Here is a 17,434-nt window from a genome sequence, read left to right as displayed (position 1 = left end):
CTTCGTTTATTCAGACCCCTAACGTGGTGAGAAGGCTTCAAAGGGACTGTATCTCTGATAAAACTTCTTGGCGAGACTGTCCTACAAGGAGTCAGTTGTCCAGATGCCAGGGGTTTATGGTGTTCCCATACCTGATCTGGGCCACCACCACTAAGAACACATTTGTGAACATGTTGAACACCGTCGCAAGCCCAAAGAGAAGGACATAGAATTGATAATGCCAACCCAGGCCAACCCTAGAGACCAGGAACTTCCTGTGTTAATGTCCACATGACAATATGTGTCTTTCATGTAGAGAATTGCGTATCACACTACCTCCTGAAGGGAGGGGATTACAGATGCCAGTGTAAGCATCCTGAATTTCAGCTTTCTGATGCAGATGTTGAGCTGCCAAAGTTCCAGAATGGGTCTCCATTCCCCGCCCTTTCTGGAGATTAGGAATTAAGGGGAATAGAACTCTCTCCCTTGGTACTGTGGGGGGTGGGAAGGGGGATGCTCTCTATTGCTCTCTGATGTAGCAGAGAGTTTGCCTCCTGTTGAAGAATCAATTGGTGAGAAGAATCAATTCCCCAAATAGTAGGAAGTTTGTATGGAGGGAAGGAGAGGAATTCTATGGAGTAGCATCTGACTCAGATAATGAAAATAAATACGTGTCGTTCTGCATTGCTTTGGATCGTTATCGAGCAGAACCCATTATCGGCATGGACGCATGTCCTCTGGAAGGGTGGTTGAAGCATGAAGGGACATATGAATCTTTAGCGCATCTGGCACATAAATATCTTGCAATGCCAGCAAAAACAGTGCCATGCAAACACCCGTTGTCCCTTTCAGGTGACATTGTAAATAAGAAGCGGGCAGCAGCATCTCCTGCAAATATAAACAAACTTGTTTGTCTGAGCGATTGACTGACCAAGAAGTAGGACTGAGTGGACTTGTAGGCTCTAAAGTTTTACACTGTTTTATTTTTGAATGCAGTTTTTTTGTACATAATTCTACATTTGTAAGTTCAACTTTCATAATAAAGAGATTGCACAACATTATTCATATTAGGTGAATTGAAAAATACTATTTCTTTTGTTTTTTACTGTGCAAATATTTGTAATCAAAAACAATATAAATTGAACATTGTACACTTTGTATTCAATATATTTGAAAATGTAGAAAACATCTAAAAATATTTAAATAAATGGTATTCCATTATTCTTTAACAGTGCGATTAATCGCAATTAATTTTTTTAATCGCTTGACAGCCCTAGTCTATTTATGCAATATGTAAATATGTTCTCATTGTCTTTCAAAGTACTTTGGCAGTAACTCCTATGTGGGTAAAACACATTCCTTTGTCTGATGCAGGCCTGTTTTTCCAACCAGCATTCCATGCCTGGTTTAAACACACTTTAGTCATAATTCTATCATATATCCATAGCTCTTAATAAGTATATTAATGGTCAATGAGTTGTTATTTTTCAAATGATACCTCAAGGCATATTTTATACACAGATTATTACAATAGTGTATAAGGTGTGAATACAGGGGTGATAAGTGTCACATTTCCACTCTTCCTGTGATTTCTAATAAAGTATAGAGAAGTCACTACCACCTCTATTCTGCAAATTATGCCAATCTTGATTGCTCATTTAAAAAAGTCTTCCCATAAGCACCTTCATGTTCCCGCCCATGCTTCCTCATTATGCTATCTCAATATGCTCCTTTGAATCCCTCCTTAAAACTTCTCTGTCATGATGCTTACAAAAAAACCTTGTCAACGGTTAGGCAGTTAGCTTGCTGTGACTCCCATTTTTGATTTTTGATCCTGACCAGTATTGTGCTTGTGCTTCCCTCCATCTGTTTTATCTAATTGTGGTATACTGTCTTATACTTAGATTTCAAGCTCTGAACGTCATATGTTTGTACAACACCCAGTACAATGGCACACTGGCCATGCTACCATAATGCAAAAGTCTTAAGACTATCAAACAGGTTGCAACAATGTAAGATAACCATAAGTATCTGAAGGCAATCTAAGGCTTTAGATTGATTTAAGCTGGTATAAGGCCTTAGATCAGAAACTGCAAAGAACATTCCAAAAACCACAATTTAGGAGAACAGCAAAGGGGCTAGGTATTTTGCTTGAGAATAGGAAGACATAAGTTAAGCAGAAGGAATCTGGTAATGACTCTCCATTTTCAGAACTAACTATTAAGGTCATCTCAGTCTAGGAGACAGAACTGACCTAACTTTGAACCAGTTTGAACTGATTTAAGGACTTGCTGATATTAAACATGAACTAACTTAAAAGTAGCAAACTGATTTCCTTTAGACTCAGCCTGTTTTCTAAATCTCATCAGGGTTTCAAAATGAAGTTTCAAACTTAAGCCCGTTTTCCTGTTGCTGTGTCTAAAAATTATGCAGCTAAATTTTTTCAATGAAAAACATATTTTTCGGTCCTGCTGATATAAAAAAAAATACAAATTTTGCTCAAATTTTCCTTAAGAATTCATTTTCAAGCAGAGGTCAAGCATGAAAAAATATTAGCCCAATATTCCAAAAAGTCAGGAGTATCTGAAGATAGAAGATTAGAATGGAAACTGTTTAGTAACTTCACCTATTATAGTTCTCACTATACTATTATACCATATTCCTTTAAGGCTGGTACTGTATATTTGGCATTTGTTTTACCTTCTAAGGTAGATTCAGCACACTCAAGAAAGTTAATTCCAATTCTAGAGGCATAGTACTGGTTCTAGCAGTAGTAAACTTGGGAGGATATCACTTAATTTTTTCTGTCTCTAAAAAATGGAAGTTATTCACCTGTAACTGCAAGTTCTTGAAGATGGTGGTCCCTATCTGTATTCCACACATGGGCACACCTGCACACCATGCACTTGAATCCAGAGATTCTTAGTAAACAGTGTTTGTTCGCCTGCATATCCACAGTTGTCCTCCTCATACTACAGACCAAGGGCATAAGAGGCAGCATGGGCCGATGCCTCTACAGTTCCTTTTTTTATCGCAACTCAAAAAAGATCCGAAGGAGAGGGGAAGGAGGGTGGGTAGTGGAATACAGCGGAAATCACACATCTCAAACAACTTCTAGCTACAGGTACATAACCTCCATTTCTTATTTGAGGCTGGTCGCCATGTGTATTCCACACGTGGGTGACTAACAAGCAGTACTGAGACCAGAGGGGGATGTGAGGATGCAGTCAGTAAAGCCTGAAGAACTGCAATCCTTATAGCTGCATCTGCAGCAGAGGCCTAATCTAGCGCATTAAGCTTTGTAAATGTGTGAAAAGAGCTCCAGGTAGCTGCTCTGCATATGTCCATATCTCCTGGAGAGATGCTGTGGAGACAGCTTGTGCTCTTGTGGAGTGGGCCCTTACTCCTTCCGGGGGAGGGACACACACTAATTGAAAGCAAACAATACAACCGGAAATCCATTTAGAGATTTTCAGAGAAGATATTGCTTGTCCTTGTGACCTTTCTGCTATAGTGACAAATAATCATGGTGATTTTCTGATTGGTTTGGTCCTTTGCAGGTAGAATGCCAGGGCGCGTCTGACATCCAGAGAATGAAATCTTTTGTTGTCTATAGAAGCATGGGGTTTTAGGAAGAAAACCAGTAAGTGGACAGGCTGATTGACTTGGAATTCCAAAATTATGCTAGGGAGGCATTTAGGATTAAGACAAAGAAAGACCTTCCCCTTATAAAAATCGATGTATGGTGCATCAGCCATAAGTGTTCCCATCTCACTCACCCTTCTAGCTGAAGTAATAGCAACTAAAAATGCAACCTTCATAGAAAGGTGGGGCATACAGGAGCTCTTGGTACTGCCTATGGTTGTCCAGTGGAGACGGTGATCACTTAGTTTGGAGAAAAAGATTAGATCCTCATCGATGCCTGTAGATCTAGAACGATTTTCTCTTCTTCATACTCTGATCAATCTGATAGATTGTGTGTGGAACAGGTGCAGTAAGACTTGTGGACAGATCTGGGATGTCTGTCATATGGATCCCACAGGCCCCAGTATAGCCAGTACAAAGAGTGGACTGGTTGAGGGGGACTCCATGGCATCAGGTACTAACAGTCCCTAAGATAGTCGTATCTGGGAGGAGGGTGTCTGGATCTCCTTGATTACGTCAGGACTCATCTCTCTGCAAGGGGATGATGGATTAGCTGGAGTGTCTCACTCATCCCAGTAGGAGACTTGCTCTCGTTATACCAATGTGGCCATCGGTGCCAGAGGGTGAACATTCCTACCTAAGGGTTCCCATGTTGTCAAAGTAGTTTCCATGTAGCAATGTCTCTCAGGAGAACCAGGCCCGAAAGAAGAGGAGACTGAGGATAAAGGAGGAAGTTATTCTCTTGCGAGACATAAGTGTCTGCATGGCCTGGTGTTTGGTGCATTCTGGCCGTTGGGACAGATGATTCCAATATGTCCCAAAATGTTGAGGATAGACAGTCAGTCCTTAGAAGGGCAGGCCAGTACTGCCAAAGAGTCATGTCTACCACTCTTAGATTTAGCTGGTGGGTGTTGGTCTTTATGTTTAGGAGAAAAGAGTCAAAATCAATGAATCCTATGTGCTTTATCATCCTGCCCAGGAATCTTAAGCAGTCCTGAACCCTTACGATCCATGCACAAAGGCTCTCTCAACCTGGATGGAGTTGGAGAGGGGTCTCTTCTTTTAGGAGCAGACCTGGATAGGATCTCTCCTTACTCTTGTGTGAAGCCCTGGATGATGATTTCTTGGACTCAGAAGCTCCAGGCTCCGCTCCAAAACTCATACTTGGAGGGGTGCTCCTTATCAGTTGAGGACGATGTAAAAAGGGGATCTTCCTTGGCCAAGATCAGAGTGAGGTCTCATAGCCTCCTCCATAAGGTGTTTCCTCAACTGAAGCTCATGAACGTCACAGGGGAAATGAGAGGCATATACTGCACTCTGCCAAGATATGTATTTCACCCAGACAGTAGAGGCAGCATTACTGTTTGTCCCCCATGGAGAGGAGTGAGGGCAAAATAACAATTCTTGAACCCCAGGATTCTAGGCATAGTCCCAGTCCGCAAAGAGGGACTCCCTGAAAGGGGATAAATTAAGCTATCTATGCTATACTAAAACTTTAACTATGCTAAATATTAAAGCTATTCACAATATATATTTACAAGCTGATAAGAAAGAAGCTAGAGAAATCTGCCAACATAGAAGAAACTGACTCACAGCATGTGGCAGTCAGAAGGAACTAGAGAGGCGTCAGCCTGCACTGCATCTTAGGCCCTTGGTCCGGAGAACCAGGAGGGCAATTGCGTGGGTGGGGGTCCACAGACACTGTTTACTAAGAATCTCTGGACTCGGACGCATGGCACGCATGCATACCCACCTGTGGAAAACACACAGGGACCAACACTGGAAGAAAAACAAGAATGTTTTTAAGTGCATCCTCTGTATCTGTGTAATATCACTTCTACATAATGAGAAATGTTCAAGTAGTTATGATAATACAGTATGTAAGAAGTTACTTTTAAAGGTCTCAGAATGCGTCAAAAACTACTTACTCTTCTTGTAAAATAAATTCAATGTTTTCTGGAGAAATATGTCCTGTCACAGGATGTCTAAATGTCGTGGTCTGCTGGTTATGGCTGAAAGGAGAAAAAAAATGTGATTTAAGTGCTAAGCTTAGTAGAAAATTAGTTTTTTTTTAAAAACAGAATTATTTATTTCTACTGATAGTTTATTGTTGCTACGCAAAGATGAATCATATTTCTGTCATGTATTTTAGGACAAATGTTTTCAATTACTCTCTCACAGGCTTGTGGATCTGCAAGTGGCCCACTGCACTAAATGCTAACCAAGCTCATCTTTTGAAGCGCTCAGATTGCAATGCTCAGCAAAAGAGAGCCACTGTTTATGACAACTTAAATTTTAATAGTACCAAATTATTTAACACTAACATAGAAAGGGCATAATCCGATTTACTAAATTCTGTGAAGCTCTCAGAATATGATATGGCCATAGAGTCAATAATTTAGAAACCTACTAGGGAATTTTTGAATTTTTAATAAGTTCATTTAGTGAAACTCTTGTGGGAGGTGCAGCACAATTTGCCATAAGCTTTTTATTGTTGTTGTTATGTAATGGAAATTCATATTTTAAAGTTTGCTTACCACAAGAATATTAAAGGCAAATTGGCGTAGAAAAAATTATCTAATTTCAGTCACCATCTCAGTTTGGATTATGTCATGCAATGTACATGCTCTAATAAAGTTTTATACCTAGCAAACATTTTCTGAAGCCTTATGCAGAGTTCAAGTCTACAGCACAAAAAATATGTTAAGTCATCAAGAAAAACTGAAAACAAATTTTCAATGTTATTGTTTCAAAGGAACAGTAAGGGTCAACTGCAATGTCTTTAGGTAGCCTCAGTGTTCCAAAGAAATTCATTTGTAAAATCTGTTAATCTAATTTTTAATAGATATAAACCAAAGGACAGTTACTTAAACTTTGAATTTTTCATATTTTTATTTAATGGTATTTAACTGCACAGCATTCAAAATGCCACATAAATCCAACCAATCATAAAGCATTAATATAAAATAATTTTATATAGGAATCAAATTCAGTAATGCAAAAATATGAAAATGTAAACCTATTAAATGATTAATATCTGTATGAGCCAAAAATGCATACTAGATGTCTTTGCAACTTTTCTTTTAAAAAAAAAAAGGAATTTGATTTTCTTCTCCCATGATACCTAGCCATCTGGTATTCTAGGGTTTGAGGCACCCAGTTGTCTGGTATCCCAGGATGCCCCCAAAATAGATAGAAATGGAATTTATGCAAGCTAGAAGGTATCTATCAAATCTGTACAACGAAAAAACTTCCTAATTTCCATAAAGACAACAGCAGGCCTTCCATACAAAGTGACAGCTTGAAAATAAAACAACAAAACATTTATAATGTTGAAATATAAATACAAGAATGACAGGAGAAACCTGAACTAGTGAGTATTCAAGAGTGACCGTCTGTTCTCAGGTTTCAGAGTAGCAGCTGGGTTAGTCTGTATCCCCTTTTCATGTTCTCTGTATGTATAAATATCTTCTTTCTGTGTGTTCCATTCTATGCATCCGATGAAGTGGGCTGTAGCCCACGAAAGCTTATGCTCAAATAAATTTGTTAGTCTCTAAGGTGCCACAAGTACTCCTGTTCTTTTTAGTCTGTTCTCAATTCTTACCCTAACTGCTCTCAAGGTTTGGTTCCTAGTTAGACAAAGAGAGAGTCAGGAGAAGAAGCTGTTCATATTGTAAAGTCTCCGCCTTTTTTTTAGCATGCCATGCTACTGCTAGGTCTGTAAAGATGAACATCACAACTGACATTTTCCAGGGGTACAATAAGGGGAGAAATCTACAGCTTTGTTAAAGCTGTTGAGGAAAGTGTGGGCTGAAGGGGATTTTTTTTTAGTCATCTTTTGTCTCATTATGTCGTAATTTGTGATTTATGGGATATGCACGCAAAGTACTGAGTGGGTATCTATAGATGTATTTTTAAAATTTGAACAAACACAGCAGCAGTGGCCAAATTCTATTTTCTTCATATGGTCCAAGCAGTTTCAACACTCTCCTCAAATGCTTTAAGTATTCCTTCTAGGTCAGGTCTTCATGCCTATTCAATCTTTGACACTTCTGCTAAGGCTGCCAACAAAGATACCAATTGTGATGGCAGATTTTGTGATGTCATCACTTTCTCACTAGGAACTGTACTGAACCCACCAACACATTTCACAATCCCAAACAAAACAGCCTTCACATACTCACTTTCAGTCATTATAAATCCAGGGTAGATTTGACCTAGAAGTGAAAAACTATATACTGGAACTAATTCAGAACCATTCAGAAATCTAAGTTAACCTTGAGACCAGATTTATTCTCTTTCAGCACCAAGGAGGATGACAGCCAAAATAACCCTAAGGTTGGAACCTACTTCATATAGTGTGAGTGAGTGAGTGAGTAACAACACTTTAAAATGTGTATTGTTTGGGCATTTTAGCTGTAGAGAGTGTATACAAATATGAACTTCTGTCCCAGCCTGACTGACTCATTCTTGTAAAATATATTACCAACACTAGTTGAGTTTTGGGAAGTATGATTTTGCAATAGACTACCACAGAGGGAAAGGAGGTATAACAGTCTTTTCTCCTCTTACAATAGACATTTTGAGTTTCAAAGTTTCTTCACAACCTATTTGAGCTATTTCAAGAACTGTATTACCTACGTTTAAGACATTAATTTTACACTGGCAAATAAGACAAAGTGGCACTTTTTACAAAACTACTCTAAAAATATTTAGGGTCTGAATACAAGAACAGACATCATACCATGGTCAATAGCACATAGCCAAGAAAAATAGTGGTTTCTGTGGGCCTAAAAGGTATAAATGAAGCTGTTTTTGCCTCATCAAGTCCATAGAATACAAGGACTGCAAGTCAGAACAAGCTATACATGACAGCAAAATGCCATCAGGCTCTGCTGCTCCCTCCATCTTTCTCCATGTGATTTAATTCTTCTCCAACCCGATTGCTAAATTCCCCTCTGCTACTTGCTACTGTACTATTTTTCAAGCACGTTGCAAGTAAAAGAGCCCGTTCTGACTGGAATTCAAAGAAAACAGTAAAAATGCAATAGAAGTGAAACCCTCCTGCTACTTTTATTCTTGGACAATTTAAGAAATGCACAAACTTTCTAAGTCGTATCATATCTAAAAACCAGTTAAGACAAAAACATTTAAGAAAAACCAACAGCAACCATCTGAGGCTGGTTTTGAACTTTATTCTCAAATACTAAAGACCCTCCCTCCCAGCTTTTGAAAATATACCACTCTTGTGCAACAAGTTAATCATGCCATTTTTGAAAGCTCTTGAAAGGTTACTGATTTCCTGTGATTTACAAATTAAAAGAGGATCATACATTTATTCTGTGCCATCGCAAGGATCCCACTTATAAATGTACTGATACACTGGCTCTAACTCACTCCAACAAGCAACAAAACCAGGTGGGTAAGTAGATTAAGAAAGATTCTATTAGTGTGGCTGTCACACACAAGATATTGTCTTAATTAATCACTACAACCATGTGTATTCCCCTCAATATAAAACTGAAGGAATAGTGTTGGCACCTTGTATGAGAGTGAACATCAATATAATATTTTGATACCAGAGATTGTGCACCTTTGAAATACCCCTTATGAAAAGACTTAGGCTGGGTGAAATTAAAGTATTTTTTACCTATTCATTTTGTGTAACACAAAAACCTATTCAGTAAACTAGCTTCACCATAACAAAAAGCATAAATCAAGTAGGGGGCAACCATTTATCTATTTTTTCCCCCATCTGGCTCACAACACACAAAGCACAGCCCCCTTCTCTCTCACACAGGAAGATAAGCCACAATGGCTTCTGCTAACTCTCATGACCACATGGTTTAGTCTCAACAAATCAAATAACCAAATCCAATACCAAGCACAATTTAAGAGATCAATCATGACCAACCAATACAGCACAAAATTCATAAAAATAATGAAAAGATTTGCCACAAAATGGTCAATTACACAATCTGCAAATAATTTAGTACAAAATTACTTCAAAAATTGAAGAAAACTTTTATAAAACCTAAATCTTCTGGAAGTTGTAGTTTAAAAGATTAATTGGCGAAAATAAAAAGTTATGTGCTTATATAATACTGCACTTTAAAAATTCATCAGTAGGGATTGAAACTATCATCAGTTTATATGAAGCCTAAATAACGATAAATCTCACAATCTACTAATAAGGTTCTGAGAACAGGAATGAATACAAACCCTCCAGCATTCAACTCTCTCATTTGTAAGCCATAAAGTAGAAAGCTGAAACAATTTAATATGACAACTATGAAAACTGAATAGAACAGCTTTGAAAAAGTTTAATTAGCATATTCTCCTTCAGTATTAGTTCACAAAACCTCAAATATTTTCTCCTGGATGATTTTTTTTTATGTTGACCATAAATTTTAGTATCATAAGGAGAAGGCATTTCCAATTTATACTTCACAGAACTGAATTCAACATGCAATGTGATCCAGTCATTAGCGCACAGTACTGATGGTTGAGTGATTTGGCTGCACTCATCTGTGTGATCTCAAGCATGTCACTTTGCTTCAGTGCACCTCTATTTTCCCATCTGTAAAATGGAAATAATTAAGTTACCTCAGGCACTGATAAATCACAGGTAAATAGTTTTATTTGCACATAAATACATCTTACTAATATGTATTTCCCAATTTTATTATTTGAGAAAAACAACTAAAAATATCATTATAAATAAAGAAGTACAAAAAGAGGAGAACTCTTTCATTATTTAATTGTTTCCTATCTAAGTTTTTGTAATAATTTCTCAATACATTCAGATTCAGAATTGTCACGTTCTTTATATCAGTTGGAAAGCAGAAAAAAACCCAGCTCCTCTCAAAAGAATTGAGCTTTTGAAGCGTTCCTGAGCTAATGAAACTTCTACTTCTGAAGCCTTTTTCAAATCAAAATCTTTTCTCCACAAGCAGGATTTATATCAACTTTGCTATCCTGCAGGCTCACAAGAACAGAGTAGGTAGACGGAGTAGAAGGGTGACATACCTGGGATCAAAAACAAATTGAAAGCACAGAGTATTCTTGCCGGCAAGTTAAAGTAGTATGGGCTGGATGAATGGACTATAAAGGTGGATAGAAAGCTGGCTAGATCATTGGGCTCAACGGGTAGTGATCAATGGCTCCATGTCTAGTTGGCAACCGGTATCAAGCAGAGTGCCCCAAGGGTCGGTCCTGGGGCTGGTTTTGTTCAGTATCTTCATCCATGATCTGGAGGATGGCGTGGACTGCACCCTCACCAAGTTTGCAGATGACACTAAACTGGGAGGAGTGGTAGATGTGCTGGAGGGTAGGGATAGGATACAGAGGGACCTAGACAAATTACAGGATTGGGCCAAAAGAAATCTGATGAGGTTCAACAAGGACAAATGCAGAGTCCTGCACTTAGGATGGAAGAATCCCATGCACTGCTACAGACTAGGGACCGAATGGCTAGGCAGCACTTCTGCAGAAAAGGACCTAGGGGTTACAGTGGACGAGAAGCTGGATATGAGTCAACAGTGTGCCCTTCTTGCCAAGAAGGATAACGGCATTTTGGGCTGTATAAATACGGGCATTGCCAGCAGATCAAGGGACGTGATCATTCCCCTCTATTCGACATTGGTGAGGCCTCATCTGGAGAACTGTGTCCAGTTTTGGGCCCCACACTACAAGGAGGATGTCGAAAAATTGGAAAGAGTCCAGCGGAGGGCAACAAAAATGATTAGGGGGCTGGAGCACATGACTTATGAGGAGAGACTGAGGGAACTGGGATTGTTTAGTCTGCAGAAGAGAAGAATGAGGGGGGATTTGATAGCTGCTTTTAACTACCTGAAAGGGGATTCCAAAGAGGATGGAATCTAGACTGTTCAGTGGTACCAGATGACAGAACAAGGAGTAATGGTCTCAAGTTGCAGTGGGGGAGATTTAGGTTGGATATTAGGAAAGAGTTTTTCACTAGGAGGATGGTGAAGCACTGGAATGGGTTACCTAGGGAGGTGGTGGAATCTCCTTCCTTAGAGGTTTTTAAGGTCAGGCATGACAAAGCCCTGGCTGGGATGATTTAGTTGGGGATTCGTCCTGCTTTGAGCAGGGGGTTGGAGTAGATGATCTCCTGAGGTCCCTTCCAACCAGGACAGGCTCTAGGCACAGCAAACCAAGCACGTGCTTGGGGCGGCACAATTCCAGAGGTGGCATTCCGGGTTGTTCTTTTATTTTTTGGCTTTGGCAGTTGCGCTCTTGGAGGGTTTTTTTGTTTTGTTTTTTGCTTGGGGTGGCAAAAAACCTAGAGCTGGCCCTGCTTCCAACCCTGATATTCTATGATTCTATGAGTTAGATGGTTGCAGGTCATCTATCCAGGAAGCTGAGTTTCTCACAATGTTGCAGGCCTTGGGTTTGGAGGCTTTTTTTTTTTTTTTTTTTTTTAAGTTTACTTCATCTTTGAAAAAACATGGTATAGCATGATTCAATTGTTGAGCCGACAGTCCTTTGCAGTATCCCTTTATATAAGCATGTGTGTATATGTATACACATCCACACCCATCTTGATTTTCCAATAGATTGTATTTTTATGTAAAAAACCCGTCTTCATACCATCTACATTTACTGTGCATCTCATGGTAAGATTGCAGTACAGGATCTATTAGTCATTTGTGTCTTACTCCTTTCTGGTAAGAGCTCTTTTTAAAATTTCAATGCCAAACAGAAAGTGGCAATATTTATTGTCAATATTCATTTTCCATTAAATCTTTTCAGTAGGGCAAAGAATTGGCATCATTCTGACATGCGAAGACCCAGAACAAACACTTTCATATCCCTTCAGAGTCTTCAAAACCAAAGAAAGAAACAGGAGACAGATTTTCTTCCATGCAGCAATGAAGGCAACATTAGGGCTATCCTTTATGTGGCAATGGGGGCTAGATGGGATGGTGGGAAATCTTTTCCCACTCCCATCATACTCAGCTGTTCTATTGACCAAGTTCTCCCACGAGCAATGGTACAAATTGGCTAGTTTGTCTGTTTTGAGGCAGAACATCATGTAGCATAGATGCTGAAAAAAATTAGCGGGTGCTTAGCACCCACCTGCAGCCAAGCTCCCCCTCTCCCTCCAGCGCCTCCCGCCTGCCGGTGGCTCAGCCGATCAACTCCTCCCCCTCCCTCCTAGCGCCTCCCGGCGTGCAGGAGGTGCTGGGAGAGAGGGGGAGGAGCAGGGATGGGGTGCACTCAAGGGAGGGGGTGAAAAGAGGCGGGGCGGAGCAGGGACGGGAAGAGGTGGGGTGGGGCCTTGGGGGAAAGGGTGGAATGGGGGTGGGAATGGGAAGAGGCAGGGCAGGGGTGGGAGCTCGGCGGAAAGAGTGGAGTGGGGAAGGGGCCTGCGGCTGAGTGAGGGTTGAGCACACACACCCCCGGGACAATTGGAAGATGGTGTGTCATGTAGCTAACAAAGTTGTGCAATGTAGACACTCCACATTATGCAGGAAAAGAAAGGCACCCACAAGTCACACAAAAACACATTTTAAAAAAAATATCCCATTTCTGTTTACGAGTTTTATTCAAACTTAACAGGGCATTAACTATACCAACAAAATGGCAATTAATTCTATCTAAAGCCGTTTGCATTCTATTTTAAAAAAATCAATGAGCTTCACTATAAGATAATGTGAACTAAATTCATTCCTGTAACACACACCTTGTTTTATAAGTCCACTGTTGATACTGTTACTTTTTTTTTTTTTTAACCTCACTGGTTAGCCAAAATTCAAGATCTAGCACACGGGTGGCCAACCTGAAAAGGAGCCAGAATTTACCAATGTACATTGCCAAAGAGCCACAGTAATATGTGTAATATGCCCCCCATCTGCTCCCCAGCCCCCAGTGCCTCCAGCCTGCCGGCAGCCCCCACCAATCAGCGCCTAGTCCTCCCTCCTATTGCAATCAGCTGTTTCACATTCGCAGGAGGCTATGGGGGGAAGGAGGGGAGGAGCGACGGCATGCAAGGCTCAGGGGAAGGGGCAGGGGCCTTGGGAGAAGGGGTGGAGTGGGGGCAGGGCTTGGGGCAGAGCAGGGGGTTGAGCAGTGAGAAAGTTAACATCTATAGCTCCAACCCCGGAATCAGTGCCTAGGTAAGGAGCCACATATTAACCGCTGAAGAACCGCATGCGGATCCGGAGCCACAGGTTGGCCACCCCTGGTCTAGCGGGTTGTTTCCATTAGGAGGAGAAATTGAGGTCACATATTTCTTTGATGCAGCCTTGTTTATTTATTAAGAATGTACAAAGTCCTGTTTACCTGAACGCAGGATGAATCAAACAGGAGACAGTTTCTCCTCTCACAATCAGCACTCTTCCCAAAAAGCCCTCTCTCTCGGCTTTTTCCCCAGGGTCACACTCCCAGTATTTGTTCTGCTGTCTCCTTGACTCTCTACTTTTTCTCAGGTATTTCAGTCTCACACCCACAGAGACAAAGTTCCAAAATCCAGCCACTCCCCTGCCCCTGCATTTTATTAGCCCCTTAGGAAACTCCTTGGACTCCATTCAACTACTACTCCAGCCTTGCACGTGGGTTTGTTTTGGGCAAAGGCCCCTATTGTTTTAGCTATTTATTCCATAAAGGAGCTCAGCTGCTATTTACATTTATTCTGAAAGGGAGCTGACTGTTACGAACACCAGAGTTACGAACTGACCAGTCACCTCATTTGGAACCAGAAATACGCAATCAGGCAGCAGCAGAGACGGGGGGAGCAAATACAGTACTATGTTAAATGTAAATTACTAAAAAAAATAAAGGAAAAGATTAAAAAAAGATTTGACAAGGTAAGGAAACTGTTTCTGTGCTTGTTTCATTTAAATTAAGATGATAAAAATTGGGATTTTTCTTCTGCATAGTAAAGTTTCAAAGCTGTATTAAGTCAATGTTCAGTTGTAAACTTTTGAAAGAACCACCATAACGTTTTTTTCCCCGAGTTACAAACAACCTCCATTCCGGAGGTGAGGTTCTACTGTATTTAGAAAAACTGATTTAAAAGTTTCATATAAAAATATACAAAAGTATAAAATAGATTGTGTCATTTTTGATAGAAATATATACACACATACAGAGAGCATGAAAAGGTGGGAGTTGTCTTACCAATTCTTTGAGGCCAATTAAGACAATAAGACAACTCCCACCTTTTCATGCTCTCTGTATGTGTGTATATATATCTCCTCAATATATGTTCCATTCTATGCATCCGAAGAAGTGGGCTGTAGCCCACGAAAGCTTATGCTCAAATAAATTTGTTAGTCTCTAAGGTGCCACAAGTACTCCTAGACTATTTGTTTTCATCTTCCAGACAGTACCAGAACCTACAATGAAGAAATACCCAAGATGTACCAAAATTACTTTAATATATGAGTCACAGTTACTGGGATAACTGCACCTCTGACCCCTCCTGGTCTTTAAGAGTATGTCTACACATCTACAAGGCACCCATGGCTAGTCAGTGCCAGCCGAAAGTGGGAGAAAGTGTTTACACAGCAGCTAGGCACACGTGGCTGGCCCGTGCCAGCTGACTTGGGCTTGTGGGACTCAGGATGCAGGGCTGTTTCAGGATGTGTGTCATCACCTCTCAATGTGGAATCATACGGTTCTCCCACTTTCAGATAAGATCTTGGGCTGTGTAGTGTCGAGGACTGGGCCTTTTAGGGCTGAGCTTAGCAGATCACCACCACAGGCTATAGTACCCAGATGCTAACCATGATTATCTGAGCAGGCCTGACTTCAGTTCAAGTATCCACAATTCTCTTCCCTCTAGGAGCCATGACAGTGGTGTCCACCAGAAAGTCGTCTTAAAGCAAAGTATTTTATTTAGAATCAAAGATTTCAGAGAAACAGATCTCAAAATAGTCTGTACAATTGCCTGTCTTTTCCTAGCATTTACCATTCCCTGGAAGCTGGGGAAAGCCTCCATTTGCATTCAGACCCTCTTGCAGGACCTGTCTCTCTTTCATCTCAGTTTGTGCCACTAGGAACTGCACCTTCATACTCCCTCTTTCTCTCCATAGAGTCCTTTTAACCACCTAGTGTCCCTTTCAACTCTAAACTCCCAGCACTGGCAAAATACTCCCAGCACTGACAAAATAAGGCTTTAATTTAACAGCTTTTCATATTGTCTTTCAAGTTTGTGCCAGGATGCTCTTATCTGGGAGCCTTTGTCTTGCCTTTTTCCTTGTTTTTCACAGCTCCCTATTGTGTTAAGCTAATGCATTCATACAGGAAAGAAATAACCCAATATAGCTATACAGTAACTTACTGAGTGTGACGTAGCAAAGTATTCATATAATTATTTATCCATATTTTTAGATTACACAGAAGCTCCATGTCAGCTACAATCGGTTTATACAACATTGTTGCAAATCGTGCACTTCCATAAAAATTCAATATTAATTTTATTTTGTTTCAATTAAAACCACCTATAACAGAACCATATAAAAACATGAAGGGAGCCAAAAAAGGGAAGCAAAATTTCTTTTCAATCAGCCTTCTGTTCCTTCAAGCAGTGATGTTTCAAAGGTTTTTTTGTATTGTGTCAAACATTGGTGAATCTAAAATCATCAAATAATATATTCATTTTAATCCCTACTTGATAGAAAGCTTTTTGTGATTTTTAAACAATGCATCATAATGTCCATGGGGCCAATCTAAAATATGAAGCTGATAAACATTACTAAAAGGTATGTCATTTACCCAAATGCCCCCCTTATGGTTATCCAGATGTACCTCAACAGTGCACATAGAGAGAGTCTGATTTACATCCTAATACTGAAGAGGATATGCAGTTATTTCATCAATTAGAAACACAAGACAACCACACAATCACTTTTCTATCTAGATTACACCAAATTCTGGCTAGTTAAATTATGATCCTTGGAATCCAGACATGTCGTCTTTAATACTACATTTAATATTCAAACTAAAAAGTTATCCTTATGGTTACATAAACTGCCAATGACCTTAATCAAAACTAGTACAGAGAATAACTTAGAGGGGAAATTATCTTTGTAGGTTAAAGTTTAACAATCTAGTTGTATAAAAGTGGAGAAATTCTACACAACCTCAGGTCATCCAGAGAGAAAAATTCAGGTTTCCTCAGACCTTTCCGAACATGTCACACAAACACTGCAACAGAATTAACTTGAAGTATTTTCTCTAACATTTTCTTATACAAACTAAAACATGATCAAATATAAAAATTACCATAGCTCATTTATACAAATAGAGAAAATAACCTATTTTAAAAAATTAGAACATGAATCTCATGAAAGTACTACAATATACTGAGCAACAAATCTAAACGATATAACCTTTCCTTGCTTCATTCTACAAGATGTGAGTGAGTAGTTCAAGTGGGGTACACTATTTTCATTTATTGGAGATGATTATGAAGAATTCATTCTTTTACTCAACTCAGGAATCCATATTTAGTGACATATTAACAGATGGATTTTTTCACCAAATAAGCTCATTTGGAGCTGATAGAAACAACCACATTTTCTCAAAAAAATTACCATGATTACATAGCTTCAGAACAATTCTTCATGATAGGATCAATAATTCATATCAATAGTTTACATTATGTTCATGTTTGTTTATGCCTTTTAATTTCTAGGGGTATGGACAAACCCGATAAAAGATAAATCTAAGTTATTAAATAATCTCTTCTGTAGTCCTTGTGTGTTCTCAAGTGCGATCTCTTGATACAATACATATACTGCACACACACCAAGTGAAATTCACCTGAGTGCAGAGAGCT

The 17,434-nt window shown here is 39.6% G+C and overlaps 1 protein-coding gene across 2 annotated transcripts in view; it reads right to left on the bottom strand.

The window, feature by feature from the left end:
• PLEKHA7 (pleckstrin homology domain containing A7) overlaps positions 1-17,434 on the bottom strand; it is a 306,972-nt gene that overhangs the window by 125,246 nt on the left and 164,292 nt on the right. For both annotated transcript variants that reach the window (XM_026651359.1, XM_026651360.1), the window contains one exon: positions 5,553-5,636. In XM_026651359.1, the coding sequence (XP_026507144.1) occupies positions 5,553-5,636 (84 nt within the window). The remainder of the gene's footprint in view (positions 1-5,552; positions 5,637-17,434) is intronic.

This window comes from Terrapene carolina, unplaced genomic scaffold (genome assembly GCF_002925995.2).
Source record: "Terrapene carolina triunguis isolate 2854851 unplaced genomic scaffold, T_m_triunguis-2.0 Scaffold96, whole genome shotgun sequence".
Taxonomy (NCBI): domain Eukaryota; kingdom Metazoa; phylum Chordata; order Testudines; family Emydidae; genus Terrapene; species Terrapene triunguis.
This window is presented reverse-complemented; position numbering and strand designations above follow the sequence as displayed.